At 33.9% G+C, this 19,023-nt stretch overlaps 1 protein-coding gene across 2 annotated transcripts in view; it reads left to right on the forward strand.

Annotated features, from left to right (window-relative positions):
• The window catches only part of MKLN1 (muskelin 1), a 242,854-nt gene that overhangs the window by 11,105 nt on the left and 212,726 nt on the right, over window positions 1-19,023 (forward strand). For both annotated transcript variants that reach the window (XM_001367124.4, XM_016426163.2), the window contains exon 2: window positions 15,310-15,379. In XM_001367124.4, coding sequence (XP_001367161.1) covers window positions 15,310-15,379 — 70 coding nt within the window. The remainder of the gene's footprint in view (window positions 1-15,309; window positions 15,380-19,023) is intronic.

The raw sequence follows: 19,023 nt of genomic DNA on the forward strand, positions 1-19,023 counted from the left end.
AAATGTGAAAAGTAAAAGCCAATATTGTTTTGCCAGTTGCTGGCTGGCCTCTGAATCATCTCATTTCTTATAATATCTGTCACATTCATAAAGCATAACTTGTTCAGCTATTCCCCAATTGATGGGTGCCCTGCTTAGATTTCAGGTCTTTGCAATTACAAAAAGGACTGTTATAAGTATTTTTGTACATATGGATGGACCTTTTCCTCTTTCTTTGATATTTTTGTGGTATAGACTTAGTAGTAGAATCATTGGGTCAAAGGATATGTATCATGTAATAACATTTTTTGGCATAGCTTCTAATTGTTTCCTAGATTGGTTGTATTCAATTCACAGTTCTACCAACAATACATTAATGTATCTATTTTCCCACATCCCTTCCAGCATCTGTCCTTTTCCTTTTTTGTCAGCTGTGCTAATATGATAGGTGAGATGGTATGTGATACTTTAGTGTTGTTTAAATTTATAGAAGATTTTTTTCTTTTTTCCTTTATGACTTTCAATGGTTTGTGTTTAACTCTGGAAATTACCTGTTCATATCTTTTGCCATTTATCAATTGGGGAAGGATTCTTAATTTCATAAATTTGAAGCATTTTCCTATATATCTTAGACATGAGATCTTTATCAGAGATATTCACTCCAAAGATTTTTTTCCCCTTCATTTACTTTTAATTTTGGGACTATTAGTTTTATGCAAAGCTTTTAAAATCTTATGTAATCAAAATTATCCAATGATGCTCCATTTCTAATTTGATCATGAACTCTCCCTCATCCATAGATCTAAATTGTTTTCTCCTGATTTTCCTATGATGCCACCTTTTATACCTTGTAAAAAATTGTAATTCTTTGCCAAGTTGGTTGATGTGAGATGGAACCTAGGTTTCCTAAATTTTCATTTTTCTTAGTTATTTGCAGCATTTTTCTATGTGTTCATTGATTTGTTTATATGTTTTGATCACATATATTGGAAAAAAGGCTTTTGTTCTTTCACATTTGTATGAGTTCTTTACATATCCAATAATCAAATTTGATCTTTATCAGAGAAATTTGCTATGAAAATATTTTTCTTCATTAGTTGTTTCTATTTGTAACTATATTGATTTTGTTTGTGAAAAAGCTTCATAGGTCATCAAAATATCATGATTCTGTATTCTGTTGTTTTGGGGTCTTGTTTACCTAATTTATTCCTCTGATCATTTTTTCTATTTTTAAGTTATTGCCAGATAGTTTTATAGTTTTACCTGGCCCTAAAGCATCATGGCATAGATATGGATACATACAAGTTGCAAAGAATGTGTCAACCTGCATTAGTAGACAGAATTTCCTCAACTAGGAGCTTCCTATACTAATGAAATTACATGATGTTACTATTATCATTGTCAGATGGATCCGATGATTTCTGTTAGGCTCTGATCATTCTTTCCACTTCCTGAATGATATCTAGTTCTTAAGTAACCCTTTATTTTTTTTTTTGTTTCTGTTTTGTTTTTGTTTTTGGCATAGCACTAAATATTTAAATTGATTTAGGTAGTGTCTTTTAAAAGTTATTATATTGATATGACCCAATTCTGAATAAATTCTAGTTATTTAAGTTTTTATTTCTGTAAGGAGTGTTTTGTAGTTGTATTCATATAAATTCTAAGTGTCTTAGGAACAGGCCTCCTAGATATTTTATATATTCTACAATAACATTGAGTGGAATTTCTTTTCTGTGAGTTTACTTTATATCCTGTTACTTTACTACAGCTATTGTTTCAAAAATTTTTTGATTCACTAGGTTTCTCTATGTAAATGATTTTTTATCTACAAATAATTGCTAATTTTCTTTCCTTTTTGTCCATTCATATCTCTTGATTTGTTTTTCTTGTATTATTACTAGAGCTAGAATTTCTTCATAGCTTCAATGACTGTGAATTCATGTAAGTTAGTAAGAAGCCAGTGGGAAGAGAGAGATTGAAAATGTTTGATAACTGGGGTAATTGTTGGAACAAGGTCTTGGAAGAGGTAGGATGACCATTGTAGCTATAAGGATTAGCTTTAGTGAGGAAAAAGGATCTATGTCCAGAGGGAAGGATAATAGGGGATGATGTTGGGAACTTTTGAAGAGTGGAGGAATATAGTTGAAGGCTCCTCTCTGACCTCAGGCTTCTTTGTGAGTTAGGCTGCTAGGTTATCTTTAATCTCTTCCCAGAGAAGGGACACCCATGTTGGGAGACCATTGAATGTTTGAGAACAGCAGAATTTGATTTCTTCTTCTTTTTTTAATTAAAAAAATTATCTATTTATTTTTGCCAGTTACATGTAATTTCCATATAAGTTTTTCCAAGTTTTATGATCCAAATTGTCTCCCTCCTTTCCATGAGCTGGCAAGCAGTTTGATCAGGGTTCAAAACATAGGTATCACGCAAAAAAACAGAGTATCGTGCAAAACATATTTTCACATTGTTAATTTTTATAAGTGAATAATCTTATAAAACCACAACCCCAAAACAAAAACCCAAATAAGTGAAAAATCATGTGCTTTCATCTTGATTCCGACTCCAACAGTTCTTTCTCTGGAAGTAGATAGCATTCTTTGAAGACATCTCAATTTCTAAGAGCATTTGGAAAGTCAGTAGCAGTTATACCACTGAAAGTAGCACTGAGAGAAGTGAGAAGGAATGCTGAACTTTTTGGTGTGACTACATTGACAGGGTGGAACGAACCTTATCCTGGATCCAGAGGGCCTAGGTTCAGATTCTACTTCTGCTTATTACCTTGCACAAATCACTTCACATTTGGGGGCATTAGTTTCTTCTGTACTCTTGAGAGTCCATTCTAGTTCTAAATCTATGATCCCTTGAAGTGTGTTTTTCTCTTAAGGAGAAAACAAAAGATGTGGGTATGCAGAGTGAAATGAATCAGCAAGACTATAGTAGAAGGCCAAAATATTTGTGGGTGCATTTTTTTGTGGTAGAAAAAAACTGGGAGCAAAGTAGATTTCCATTTATTGGGAATGGCTAAAAAATTGTAGTACATGAAGAGATAATCAAAATGATGACTATAGAGAAGCATATTAAAGACTTATATGAACTAATGCAAAGTGAAGTAATCAAAACCAGGAAAACAATATATATAACCTCAACAATGCAAATAGAAAGAACAACCTAAAAGAATTGAAACTAAAATGAAATCTTAATGTATAAACTTGACACCCAATGAAGAGATACCATAATTCATCCTCCTACCTCTTTGCAGAGGTAGAGGCTAAATACTGTATTTAGCGTCTGACTTCTGTTTATTGGTTAGTTTTGCTAAACTTTTTTGTTCTTATAAGGGCAAATTTTTTTTTGGAGAGGGATTGAGAGGAGGGATATATTGGGAATTGTAAGTGATATAAGAACAAAAAGTACCAATAAGAACTCTCTCTCTTCCTTTTTTGTTTTGTTTAAATAAACAGAGATAAAGGATTCCTAAGCAGTAGTGAAGTCCTTGTTGAGATTATATACTACATTTATATTGAATAAAGTAAATTCACTTTGGTGACTTTCTCTATTGAACTTTAATAGGTAGGTAGCAGATTTGTTAAAATTTGATAGTTTTAGGTTATCCAGGGATGAAGATTAGCAAGTTGGGTATAGCAGCAAGCCAAGAGAATAATTGAATCCAAAATGATGACTAGTTCATTATTAAAATGACAGGCCATCTGTAGTAGAGGTGAGAAAATCCATTTGCTTTCTCCCACCTTCAAAGGTAATGTATGAGGGACTAATGAGGGAACATTGCATATACTTTCATATTTAATTGATATTTTAGTTATGTGGAATTGCTACCCTCCTTTAAATTCTTTGTTATAAGAGTTTGCTCTTTAAGAAAGGTAAAGTGAATTAAAGTAATAAAATAGCATTTTTATTTTATTTTTACAACAGATTGTGGAGTCCAGGGCTGAACATGGGGTTGATAAGATCAGAAGGATAGAGAAAGACTATAAAATAGTGATGGGTCATGTCAGTTCAGTACATGTTTATTAAAGGATTGGAAATCAGGATAATAACAACCAGCAGGTTAGAGATGGGGAGCTAGGAGAGAGTACAGAGTGTAATTTCACAAAAGGGACTTTTGAGGTGTGTTAGAATCCAAGATTCCTAGATAATTTTTTGTTTTCTAGGTCATTTGATGGCCTGTTATATAGTAACTTAATGCTTTTTCATGCTTTAGAGCACCTCTTTTCAGATACATCTCATTCATTGCTTTTTGTATCATTTCTTTTTGTTGCTAGAAAGGCAGCATGTTAAAGTAGGAAGAACATTAGATTTGGAATCAGAGGACCTCAGTTTAAATCCTGTCTCTGCATCTGACTCTTTGATCTTGGGCAAATCACTAAACTTAACTGGACCTTGTTTTCCTCATCTGAAAAATGAAAAGTTTGCTCTCCATAATTGCTGATCCTTAGATTTTGTGAAACCTCTGAGAAAATAAAGAATTGGCAGTCAACAAGCATTTATTAAGTGATTATTGTCTCGGTACTAAGAATCAGGATATGAAGAAAGGCAAAAAGGAAATAGCATAATGAATCATTTTCATTAATAAAATTATTATTGACCTTAATATTGCCAGAAGAGCTTTAGTCTAACCAAATGACTGAATTCAATTCAACAACCTTTTATAAAATATATATTATGGTCACAATATGAAAGGAGATAAGTCAACCTTGTAGGAATGAATTGTTGGCTAGGTTAAAGATTCCTATCCTTCCACAAGAGACTACTTTTTTGGCCATTTCTGGTTGTAGTATGGCACTTAGGAGACAGAAAGAGTCATAGGTGCCCCCCAGAGCCAGGGAGGAAGTTCATATCTTTGATCAAATTGTTTGGTTTGTGTCAGCATTTAATTTTTCCTTAATGAAGACAGTCATAAAGAGGGGATGTAGTTTAGACTAGGAGTTAAGAGAATCTGAAATAGTACCTTGGCTTTACTAGGTAGGTGACTTTAAAGCAATTTTTCTAGGGCTTCTTCTCCTAGCCTTTAAAATGAGGGTTTGGGATTAGGTGATCTCTAGGTGTATTTTAGCTGTAAATTTATAATCCTATGATTAAGAACTGAATGTATTGATTCAAATATAGGCTGCAATCTCTGTGTCATATTCTGAAAAATAATAGCAATTAAAGGCAAAATTGAGGCTGTTAAGGGGGTAGAAATCTCAATTGTTGATGTTTTGGGTACCCAGTTTACAGTTAATCACCAGAGGAGACAACTAAGGCTCAAAAAGTTAGAATTTGGGAGACAGCACACAAAAAGGGGAGAGTGAGGGAGTGCTGGTCCAAAAATGGGCCAGTGTGATTATGTTGGAGACTAGCTTCATAGACAGCTAACACGGAGATAGTGGAATGCTTCTTTTTCCAGCCACTCTCAGAATGGGTGATCACACACATTGCAAAGACTAATGAACAAATAATGCCCAGGCTCATTTGGGAAACTACAATTTTTGAGGGCTACCCAATTTCCAGTTGAACCTATAAATTTTAAGGGTTAGGAAAAGCCCTGCTTCTAATTTCTTATCCCTCAAATGAAATTTATAAAACAAACATGAAATTGTGAGTATAAATAGTGATGTAACCCTTTTCTGTTTTAGATTTTTAAATGTAATTACTTTTAGATCAATCCTGATTTGCTGCAAAATTTGTTGTAAAAACTACTTTGTAAAACTTCACACAGAGAATTCTGAGCCTATTATTTCTGTGTAAATTAAATATAAGTATGATATACTGATACTGTCTCAACTTAAATCTTAAGAGCACTGAGCATATTAAAAAAATTAGGTTTTAAAAATAATCAACTAAATGCCCACATTCTACTTTCAAAGAGGAGGCAGAGAAGCTTAAGAAATTTCTCTCTAAGGATTCCAGAGGACTTTGGGGACCACATACCTACGCATATACTCACCATCACTGAAATTCAGCCACCTCTTGGGAAGAAGAGCAACAGAATAAACACTGAAGTCTAGTATGATGATGTGGGGATAGAAAATTTAGCAGACTACAATCCAATCCATGTAGCTTATTTTAGCTCTACAAAACAAAGATTTGCTAAATGATATAGACTATATTAAAAGTATAAAGAACTCCATTTTTGAATATCTCAGAAAAACAAATTTTTGTCAACCTTGTGAAGAATTAAAATGTCTGGCTCTCTCAAATGTCTGGCTCTCTCAAATGAATTAGAAAACTAAGTTCAATAAGCACAAATGCTCAAATGAAAGAATTTGAAAACTAAGTTTAACAAGCACAAATGGAATTTGTCTTTGCTTATCAAATAGTTTTCCTCAATGGTAGTACAAATAAGTAACATATTGCTAAAACTTAGAAAAAGGGTTGCAACTGACATCAGATTTCGGGGAGGGGGGGAACAAATTATTTTCAATAATCTTCAAATGCTTCAAAAATAACAGTTGTTTGTAAACAACAGACAGTAATTATTCATCTATAGTTCTCAAAAGACTTTCATAGGGTTAACCTAGTCTGAGATAGCTTTGAAAGTAATTATATAATATTTATTTATTTAAAAACCCTTACCTTCCATCTTAGAATCAGTAAGAGTGGTAAGGGCTAGGCAAGAGGGGTCAACTGACTTGCCAGGGTTACACAGCTAGGAAGTGTCTGAGTTCAGATTTGAATCCAGGACCTCCCATCTCTCGGCCTGGCTCTCCCAGCTGCCCCCAATATTTATCTTTAAAATAGTCTATAAACCAGACTTTCCATTAGTTTCCATTAGGCAGTGGGAGACTTCCAGTCACAGAAATTTGCAACCTTAGTTTCAGCTTTGACTCCTTACTTTCTTTCACTCAATGTAATAAGAAGTTGCCAAATCCTGTTTCTCTCTCCTTAAGAGCTCATCTACCCAACTCTTTCTTTTCACTCATGAAGCTACTACTCTAGTTCAGACCCTATCATCTCTTGCTTATTACTATAGCAATATTCTTTTTTTATTTTATATATATTTTTAATTTTTATTTTTTCAATATTAGTTTTAAGAAAATTGTTCCTTGGTTACATGGTTCATGTTCTTTCCCTCTCCTCTTCCCAACCCCCTCCCATAGCCAACATGCAATTCCACTGTGTTTTACGTGTCATTGATCAAGACCTATTTCCATATTATTGATATTTGCACTACGGTGATCGTTTATAGAGTATATATCATACCCAATCATATCCCCATCGACCCATGTGATCAAGCATTTGTTTTTCTTCTGTGTTTCTGTTCCCACAGTTCTTTCTCTGGATATGGATAGCGTTCTGTCTCATAAGTCCCTCAGAAATGTTTTGGATCATTACATTGCTTCTAGTAGAGAAGTCCATTATAATTGATTGTGCCACAGTGGCAATATCCTTTTAATTAGTCTGCTACCTTAATTTTTCTCTCCCTTCTCCAAAATATTCTACAACTGCTATCTATTAAGCAGAACCACATAAAGAAGGAAGAATGAATTTATATTGAAAACTAGCTGCTGAGTTGAAATCAGGCACAGCTGACTTTTGCTAATTGTTTTTTCATTGTATATGGTGAATATCTATACTCAGAGACTCCTGCTTGGGGAAAAAAATTGTTTTGTTCACTGTTACCTTGATTTGGGTTGGTGTTTTGTCTAGTATTCATTAAATAATATCTAAAAAAAGAAATTCACCTTTCTGACTAACTGCATTGATCAAATTAACTGAGTAATTGTCTTTTAAAGGTTTTTTTTCTGACCTTTAGGACTTGAGGACTAGCATAAGCTTTAATGAAAAAGTGAAGCACATTTAATCATATTGCTTTAAAAAAATTTATCTTTTTTCTATCAGCAAAACATCTGCCTTCTTCTGTTCACTCTTTTCTCCCGAGAAGGAAAGAAAAACCAAGACCATGTTACAAACATGGATAATAGTCAAGCAAAACAAATTCCTGAATTGACCATATCCAAACAAAATATGTCATAATTTGCACTCTGTGTCCTCTTCAGGAGGTAGGGAGAATCTTTCATCATGAGCCCTTTGTAATTATGATTGATTGTTGTGTTGAACTAAGTCTTTCAAAGTTGTTTGTCTTTACTATTGTAAAAATTATTGTTTCACTCACTTCACTCTATATGACTTTATATATCTTCCCAGTTTTCTCTGAAATCATCCTTTTCATTATTATTATAGTATAATAGTGTTTTATCACATTCATATACCATAACAATGTTTAGCCATTACTCAATTGATAGGTGGTGGCCCCCCCCCCCCCCCCCACACACACACTTTGGCATTTTCCAATTCTTTGTCACTGAGAAAAGAGTGTATATAAATATTTTTTACATCCTTAGTTGGAGTTAATTTTGCTTAGGACTAATCTTTCCCTTAAATTTGCACTCCTTATTTTCTCTTTTCTCTTTTCCCTTTCCTTTTTGTTTCCTATTGTTAAATATATTTCTGTATGCAGTTTTGTGTGTGTATTGGCCTCTCCTTTGATCAGTTCACATGAGAGTGAGGGTCAAATTTTGCTTAACAGAACCATTCCCAGGTCCTTTGTCTAATTAGATTCACTTTATGACTTCTGATAATGATAGAGTTTTGAGGAGATGCATTTATCGTTTACCAGTATTATATTGTAAGCAGTTCATTCTTGTTTATTCCCTTATAATTGTTAATGCATGTTTACATTTTTATGTTCTTATTAACTCCTTTTTTTGCACTCCAAAGTTTCTTAGCTTTGGTGTTTTCATCAGAAATGTTTGGATACCCTCTTTCATTAAAAATCCAATTTTCCTCTTTTGGATTATACTCAATCTTGCTGGGTATTAAGTTATTCTTGATTGAGTATAGTCTTTACATTTTGGAATAACATAGTCCAAGCCCTCCACTTTGTAGTAGTGGCTGATAAAATGTACATGATATTCCTTGGTGCTACAGTGGCTCCTTGAATTCTTTCTGGCTTGCACTATATATATATATATATATATTTTAACTTGAAAGCTCTGGATTTTGGCTCTGATATTTTTAGAGATTTTAATTTTGGGTTTTTTTTTTTCAGGAGATGACCGCTGGATTCCCTAATTTTCTACTTGCCCTCTTGTTTTAAGAAATCTGAAAAGTTTTCTTTTTTGATTTCTTGAAATACGAATTCTAAGCTCTTTCTTGGTCCTTGGTTCCCAGTTAGATCATTCTTAAATTCTCTCTCTTCAATTTGTTTTCTATGTCAGTTGTTTTTGCTATGAGATACCTTATATTTTCTTTTCTTACAGTTTTTTAAAACTTTGTTTTAATATTTCTTATCTTGTACAGTTTTAACTTTCTCTTTGGTTCATTCAAATTTTCAGGAAGTTTGTTGCTTGGGTGAGATTTTATGATTCTTGTGCCAGCTTGTCAATTTTCTTTTCCACATCTCTTTTTTTTTTTGCAATTTTTTACTCTAATACTCTCATTTATAAAAAATGTATATAACTTTTTAATGTTTGTTTATGCCTTAACTGTGGTTTTTTTTTTTGAGGCTTGTAAACTTGGAGATGTTTCAGAATTATTCTCCTCTTCTGAATACTTTTTGAGCATCCCTGTCACCTCAGCATTTTATAGTGGGATCTTTTTCATGTTTGTTCATTCTTCCAGCCTAACTTAAGACTCTTTGTTATGACTGGCTTTTGACCACTTATGAAAGAAATATCTGAACTGAATTTGTGTCCCATGGCTGCTTTCTTGAGTTATTTAGTGTTGTGTTATTCCAAGATCTCAAAGATTGGTCAGACAGAGGACCTATACAAATGGTCTAATCCATGGCCATAGGATTACCATCTTACTAGTTTGAGTTCTGGAAGTTATTAACCTAAGTTTGAAACTGAGCAACACATTTTGTAGACTCCTATTGGACTCAGGTAAGTTTTGTCGATTCAGAATGTCAGTTCTTTTTTTTTGGTTTGGGATTCCTGCCTTGCTTGTTTCTCTGCTTATTTTAGACTGGGCTTTGAGGCTCAAACTGAGACCCACTGCTTTGCTTTTGGTGTCAAATACACACGGATACTACTTGTTTTTGAACTTGCTCCTTGTTTACTACATAGCCTAAGGTCTGAGACTACTTCTTTCTGGAAAGCCACATCTTTCCTTATCTGTAATGTAGAACTGGGTAGTAGGTGACCAAACTACTAGTTGGCACCTGTTATAGCTCCCAGAATAATGTTGAACCTTTCTGTGTCAGACTGGAACTTCTTGTAAAGCCTTTCTCTGTGTTGAAGTGGTATAACTTTTGGTTGAAATTCTTAATTTATCAACAAGTTTTTCATATAATTTGCTGGGGGCAGTAGATATACTGTGTTGGTTAACATAGGTGAAGTTAATAGTATGATAAATTATTCAAAATTAATAAGTGTTCTTTTATAGAAGTATAAGGGTTAAGGGGAAAAGTAAATCCCTAGGCTAAAGTATTAATTTTGAAAATAAACTGTTGATCACTGGATCAAAGACTTAAAAGCAGGAGGATACTTAATACAGCCTCCTTATTTTTATTTTTATTATTATTTTTTAAAACCCTTACCTTCCATCTTGGAATCAATACTGTGTATTGGTTCCAAGTCAGAACAATGGTAAGGACTAGCAATGGAGGTTAAATGACTTGCTCAGGGTCACACTGCTGGGAAGTGTCTGAGGCTAGATTTGAACCTAGGACCTTGTCTCTAGGCCTGACTCTCAAACCTTTGAGCCATCTAGCTGCCCTCCCCCCCTTATTTTTAGATGAGAAAACTGAAGTTAGCAAGGTTAAGTGATTTTTTTTCCTGAGATTATACAGATCGTAAGCATCAGAGATTAGATTTTAAACCAAGTGCTTTTGATTATGGAGTCATTCTTTTTCAATGCTTTCTTCCTATGAAAAATAGAAACATAGAAAATTTTTTCTCATTTTCCTTTACCAAAAATGTAAATAATTTATTTACATTACTGTTTTGAAAGTCTACAAACTAGACAAATATCCCAATATTCTCAAAAGGAATTTTGATGATGATAAATTCTACCATATGGGCCTCCTATTTCTTAGTTCCTTTTTGGTAATTTCTCTCCTTTTCTCTATTTTCCCTTTTTGGAGAGCTGGGGATTCTTTGCCAGTAATGTCTTGCCATTTATATGCAAGACAGAGGAGTAAGGTAATAGACACAGCTGTAGAGAAATTTTGAAAGAATATGTTAAGATTAGAAAGACAGATTTGGTTGGGATTATACTATCTGTATAAAACCTTGACATTTAATATAGGCAAATAAGATGGTACCACTATTATCTCCCCTCTACTCCCCCAAACCTTACCCAAACCTTTGTATTGATGATTTTTTCTTTATATCAATTATTTTAGCCCCTGCCACCAGATTGAAACTTTCCTTAAGACAAAGAACTATTTAAGCAAAAATATGACACAATGCCTGTATCTGATAATGTATACATTTTTCTGCCAGTCATCTTTTCATTTACGTTGTTAAAGCTCTTCATATTTCCCCTAAAATTGTTACTATAAGATAATAAGCCATGACTTCCATATTCCATGCTACTGGGTTTGGGCTTCACCCCCCCCCCCCCCCCAACTTCAGGTTTTAAGCAACAATTTATACTATATACTACAAAAGATTCAAAATGGTTATGTAACTATCTCTGAGTTACTGAGTTATGCTTTCTCTGGTACCAAAATGTTTTTTCTTTCCTAGTGTCAATTAACTAAAATGTATGACAACCCCCCCCCCCCTTTTGTAGGAGTCTGTTTCTAGTTGATTACAATGTGTTGCAATAATTTGAAATTGGGGTTTATTTTTGTTAAGTGTTCTGTGGATTCCCTATATTTGCATTTTGCTTTCAGCATCCTATATTTCTTATGATTTGTCTGTGATTAAAGTGTTTTAAATTTATTTAAAAAAAACCCTTACTTTCTGTATTAGCATCAGTACTCAATATCAGTTCCAATGCAGAAAAGTGGTACAGAATAGGCCAATGATGGCTAACCTTTTAAAGACCTCATGCTGTGCCCCATCTCCTGACTACATACAATGTCTGTTCCTCCCCTTCCCTCCCCCCTCCCCCCCCACTGAGTGCTGTGCTTCCCCCTACCCCCTACCTTATCCCAGACAGGGGAGGAAAAAAAGAAGGAAAATAGCCCTGGAACTCAGCTTAGGGGAGGGAGTAAGCACTTCCAATGGGCTGCTAGGCAGAGGGGCAAGGAGGTGCAGTGGAAAGAGGGAAGGGAGCAGCTCTGCACAAGTCCCTCTGCCTTTCTATTAACCAATTCTGGTGGGTGATGGTGCACATGCCCACAGAGAGGTCTCTGCATTCCATCTTTGGCATGCATTCCATAGGTTCACCATTACAGGGCTAGGCAATAGGGGTTAAATGACTTGCCCAGGGTTAAACAGCTAGGAAGTATCTGAGTTCAAATTTGAACCCAAGACCTGCCATCTCTAGGTCTGGGGCTCTATTCACTGAGCCACTGTTTCTTTTATGATTTTTTTTTGAAGACTTACCATTAGCTTAACCTTGGTGATAGTTCTAATAGCTTAATGGTTATTCTCTCTTATTACAGAAACCTTTTTTGGTAATATTTAGTTGAAAAAACTGAGTGGCTTGCTCTTTACATCCTGGTGCCCAAGAAAGATTGAAGTCCTTAGTCCTAGAGGGTGGGCTACTTCTTGGTACGGAGACTAAGGTTGTTTGTAATAGGGGGTGAAGTTCTATATGGATCATCTTAGGTTTCTTGTTTGATATTACTATTCTGTTAATCTCTTCTTACTTTTCTAATTTTTCCTCTTTGCTTCCCTTGACCTGAAAAGTATTTTTATATAGAGTGAATAGGAGTAAGTTTAATAATGAAACGCAGGCACTCCTCAGCTTCTTATTGCCCTGGTTTCTATTACCATTAAAAACAAACAAACAAACAAACAAAAACAACCTAAAACCTAAAACCTAAAAGGCTGAATTTTTCTTCCAGAAAGAGTACCTGTTGGTTCATGACTTTTCCTGTATTCTCCTTTCTTCCAGTGGTATTTCTTCAATTACTCTTTTTACTCTCATTTATCCAGGAAGTTCAAATTTACAGCCATACAAGGTACAAGCAATGTGATCTGTAGTAGGAAATACTCAGGTGAAGATACTCTTTCCACTCCTTCCACTAACTCAGGCCATCACCTTCTCTGAATTTAGGCTTTCAGTTTCCTAGAACACTGAGAGGTTGTCACTTGCCCAGTCACACAGCTATTATGTATCACAGGAGAAAGTTTAATCTAAGTATTTCTTATTTTAAGACCAACTCTACTATGACATACTACTTTTCCCCCTCCTCCCTCCCCCATACACACACGTATTTAAGTTAAATTTTAAGGTTTTATTCAGAATTTTTTATTGAAGGGTTTTTTTTGTCCAGTTAAATTATAGTGTTCCTACTTAATTAGTGGGGCATGTTCAACAGTTACTTCCATATACTTTCTAAGGAGAAACGGTTGTCCTTTTTTAGTTCAGAAAAGACCTTCCTTGGCTCTTTTTTTTTTTTTTTAAATGTTCAAATACCCTTAGGTCTTGCTGACATTAACGTAACTATTCATTTTATTTTTACTCAACATATGTTTAATAAACGCTTTTATTCACTCATTCATTTCAATTAAGGTTTCTAGCAAATTGTAAAGCTTTTCAAGTTTCTAGTTGTAAGGAGCTTTAGAAACTTCTCATCTAGTTTAATCCCCTAGTTTTACAGCTGAGGACCCTAAGGCACATAAAAGTACATAAATTATTTATTCATAGAAAGTCAGAGATTGGAAACTGGTTTAGTAGAGGTAGACACTAGTACTTAAGTTTCCTGAACTGCAGCTCAGAGTTTAGTACTATATTATTATACATATTGTTGTATAGTAAAGTACCTTGAATATTTTAACAAGAAAGTTAAGGAACTTCTCGGAGATAAATCAATTAACTATATAGTATCATTTATTTTAGTACAGTATCATTATAGAATACACTATAGTTACATTTTCCACTCTTGTATAAGCATATAATCATATCTACTTGTAAGCCTTTTGGGGGTTAACACCTAAAATTGCCATTTTGGGAAGCAATGTGATGAAATGTGTAAGTGACCATAGTTATCTTGGAAAGGAGAATTTCCCTATTGTTACTGATCCCTGCAATATTATCAGTTACCTCTAGGTGGTGGAAGATGAATCTCTGAGTAGATCTCTGAATTCTATTTATTTTAGAAGACCCATGGAATATTAACAGCTTTTATGAAACTATTTTCTTCATTAATTTATATAACTTTTTAAATAGTACAAACTAAATTCTAGATGCAGAGTGGATACTATGATTATTTATATTATTCCTCTTATCTCCTCCCAAGTGTTTATTATGCTCCCATGTGGATCCAGAAGGGCATTTTTTGGTAATTCTGACATATAGTTGGTACTTAATGAATGCTTGTTGACTGACTGACTAGAAATAAGTGAGAGTCCATGCCCTAAAAGAACTTAAGTCTAATTAGGGAGATAATACATGTGAACAAATAGAATATCAATCACAATATAGTTACATAGGACAGACCTGCAGGTCTCAACCCATCAGTGACCATAGGAGTATGTCTACTCCAATTATGTGAAGACTTCCTACAGTGGAATGGACAGGTGGGAACAGTTTAAGAGTCATGAAGATGGCCAAATCAGACTGTGGGGAGCTTAAAGCTTAATCAGACATTGGAGATACCAAAGTTATCCACTGCATCTCGGACCATTGCAAGTACTCTTGACCTTTCTTTGTCTCACCACTAGACTTGAATGATTCTTGGTGAGCCTGAGGATTTTGTGCAATTCTGCCTCACTTAAATCCATTTTGTGTCCAAGTCAAGGCATTATCTGTGATGTTAGTGTTCCTCTTTGAAAACAAAGGATGAACAACAGTAATATAGGATCCTAGACTTATGACTGGAAAGGGCTATTGCAGTCTGTTCCTCATTTTGTGTATAAGTAAGTGGAGGATCAGAGAGGTTTATTGACTTTCCCAAGGCTACACAGCAGAGAAAAAGAACCTATGCTTTTCTCTTGAGGAGTAGAACTTGAGCTGGTGAAAACATTAGTTATTCCTCCTGAGATGTAAGTAATTCCAATGAGAAAACTATAAGGAAAAACTACATTATAAAGAGATTTTACTGTATTGGTCTTTGGATTGTTGATCTATGGCCTGATTACCTTACTTTCAAGCATTTACATAATTTTTTTGCTATCCATAATAAAAGAATTATGTGTAATACTGCAAATAAAGTAAATTTTTGGGAGTGATTTGAACTTAAGATGTTTTTCTTTTCCTCTGTTTTAGGAATATTTTAGTGGATAAGCCAAATGACCAATCTTCACGATGGTCTTCTGAGAGCAATTACCCTCCCCAGGTAAGAATCTGATTTTGCTTTATAGGTTTAGGATGGTTTTCAGTAGTCATAAGTCAGGATTAATTTAGCACCATCCTCATTTGACACTAACTAGGTCAATTGATACCTAGAAGTTTTTACTTCTTTTCTAAGTTTATCCAGATTTCTTCATAGCAAGCTAATTAAATTTCCCCTAAGTGTTGGAAAACTTATAGTCTGCAGTACTGTTTAGAATCTTCTGCTTTCTCTAAATCAGTAATGGAAATCTGATTTTTTTTGTAGGACTCAGTTACTTCATGTGCTTTAGGAAATTTAGTTAATGTATATTAAGAAAAACTAGCTCTCTGAAGTGTAAGAGCATTTATTGGGGCAGAAGTTTTGATTTTGCATATTTTGATTTCCCTTTTTTTGCCTAATTTAGTCAATCTACAAAGTATAGGAATTATTAATAGATTGGAGCTTCATATTGCTGGCTTTGAGTTGAGGTTAGTTCTGTGGGATTGCTTTGTTTTTGGAAACATGTTTATAAGTTCTTTTAGGTATTTCATTAATTTAATTTACTTGGATGATGTCAGGACTTTGTACTGATCTCCTGACAGAAAAGACCCCAAATTGCCTGCTATACTGAATTTGGTGCAATAGGAAATAATGTCAATAGTGAGTTTCTGGAGAAGTTAGTAGTATAATTGGTTGTTTTGTTCTTTTTGTGATACATATTTTTTGCAGAATTATTTGTTTTAAATGGTATTTTTTGTTCATATTTTATTTTTTCTTAGTTTTTTCATTTTACCTTATTTAGGAATTCTCCTGTGCTCAGTTTCTTATGTGTAATTAGAATTTGCTCCCCCTGCTCTCTCTCCCAGCATCCCATTTACATTAGTACATTAACACAAATACAGAAATGGGATGCTGAGAGAGGGAATATTGGGGAGTATGGGTTGTAAAGGGTACAATTTTTCTTTTAGCATCTTCAGGAGCAAATTATAATTAAACACTTATCTAGCTAGTTTGCCTTCTTTTTCTATGTTTAGTTGGGAAAAAAAAGTCTTTACTATTAGAAACTCTTCACTATGATATTAAAATTTTATATTTAGCCATAGTATGAAGAACAAGTGAATTTTAGAATTTTCTCTTATTTACAACTCTTTGATTTTTTATTCAAAGGTGGAGGTTAGACATTAGAACTTTTCAGGCTTTGTACAACTATATTGGTATAACTTTGTTTTAACATATATAGTAACACCTCAGTTGCCTAGAACAGGGATTCTTAAAATAATTTTTTAAATTGCACTTCTATAAGATTAGTTTTTTTAAATAATTCTGTTTTATTTTTTTTTGCATTTAGAAACATTGTTCAGAGAAAAGGTTCACAGAATTCACCATACTGCCAAAGAGGCCCATGACATCACTCCTAGAATCCCTGGTTTAGAGTTAAGAAGGATCTCTTCCTGTGTCAGTTCCTCTTCTTCCTCCCTGAGATGGGGTGGGAAGCTTTTCAGTGGCCAGAGTGTAATTTTCAAAATCTATGAATATGTCCATGCCTTTCAGATCCTCATTGCAACTAGTTTAGATGTAATACATCTACTTTCCCAGTTCCCAACAATGTAGCTATTTTTGTGTATGTGGATGGGAGTGGATCAGGGAGTTGTTAGAGGCAAGCAAAAATAATAGCTGGATATCTTGACAGCAAAAAGAAATGGAAATTTTTTTTAAAAGTAGAAACAATTGGAAGGTTATTGTAGTTTGAAACTATTTAGTGTAAAGGTAGAAGACCTTCCATATCTAAAAAGTGATTTATTGTACTGTGGTACCATACTGCATACTGTTAATTACCATAATTAAAGCATATGCTATTCATAGTGATGAACCAGCACAGTTAAATTATAATTTCATAAATATTTTAAGAAAATCTGAAAAAGGGGAAGAAACTCCTTTTGTATTAATGCATTTAAAAAAAACTTCCATCAAAAATTTCTGAAAAGGAGAGCGTACTACGTATTTGGAAAAAAATACAAAATATTGCTACAAAATAAAAAAAAGAAAATACTAGTAATTATTGACTGATATGGAACAGCTAGATGCCACAGAGGATAGAGTGTTAGGCCTGGAGTCAGGAAAGACTCATTTTCCTTAGTTCAAATCTAGCCTCAGACTAACTGTTTGACTTGGACAAGTCATTAAACCCTATTTGCTTAAGTTTCTTATCTGTAAAATGAGCAGGAGAAGGAAATGGGAAACCACCCAAGTGTCTTTACCAAGAAAATCCTGGTCCAGTCATGAAGAATCAGATACAATTGAAAAAAGACTGAACAACAAAATTGACCTATATGCCTGCTTTACCCTTTATATAACATCTTAATAAGAATTAATTACATATATAATTCATGATATATGAACTTGCTACATATATATAGTAAGGCCATTTTAGTGCTGTATTTGACTAAAGTTTGAAAAGGGAATTGACAAACCTTTGTAAAAGATATTCTATATAGCAGATCCCATAATTAATTGTCACTCATTTGACTAGGATACAGTTTCTCAGGATTCTTATTATAGTTGTTTTTTATATAAAGGCATTTGACTTACTAAAGCAAAGTGGCACCTTAAAGTCTTTCCTCCAACAGTTGTTTCCCTTGCATAAATTAAAATAATACACAAGTCCTTTAAGAATATAACAAACATAAACATTATTCAGCTATCTTTGTGTTAATATTAATCATAAAACAGCTATTCTTACAAAAGATATTTGCTAGATAATGAGTTATTTTAGATGCCCCTGTTTGTGGATAATGTTAAATTGATTTCATTGAGCTCTAAACATTGTAGAGCCTCCTAAATGAAAGTTATGGATCACCCAGAGGGCAAAGGGAGGAGAGCCCCGCAGTGCATAATGAATAAATAGACTGCAACAGAAAGAGTTTCTCAGTAAGAACTATGTAAAAGGACATCTTTAGAAGGATATGCAATTGGGAATGTATGTCAGATTGTCATGTAGCAAGAAATGGTTATCTTGAGGGCTCCATTGATAGTCACATGTGTGAAGAGATCCAAGAGTAAAGCTGAGTGGATTCTCTGTGGAGAGTTTACAGGAACACATGGACAGGGCTTGTATAAGGGGAGGAGAAATGAATTGGAGCTCAGTGCATAGATTGCAATCTCTATCCACAATGATGAGTGGATTTATCATAATTCATAGATCTATCAAAGTGTGTATAAAAAATAGTTCCTATTAACCATAATGGTCCTCTTTTAGAAAGATTGCTTTACTCAATCTCAGAAGACCTGTGTTTGAAGCCACCCTTGCTGCTAACTGCCTACATGACTTTGGGAATATCACTTTCTGTATGGACTTTATCGAAAAGATGAGGTGGTAGTACTAGATAATCTTTAGCTGTCCCTTTCATCTCTAAAAGTTACCTATTCTAAAATTTGGTGTTTCAAAGGGCCAACTTTGGTCATCTGGAAAAGCCATTTTTAAACTATTTCATTCTATGATGTTGAATAAAGGACATTTTTAAGAAATGAGGAATATTGTTTGTTTTCTTAATGGATTCCTGATCATTTTGAATAGGTTGTGTTGAGAATGGGAGACTTTTTTTTTTGTTCAAAATATAAAATTTCATCTATGTTATTTCTTTTTTCCCTTTTAAACGTGATACTCCCTA

Source organism: Monodelphis domestica, chromosome 5, assembly GCF_027887165.1.
Source record: "Monodelphis domestica isolate mMonDom1 chromosome 5, mMonDom1.pri, whole genome shotgun sequence".
Classification (NCBI taxonomy): Eukaryota; Metazoa; Chordata; class Mammalia; order Didelphimorphia; family Didelphidae; genus Monodelphis; species Monodelphis domestica.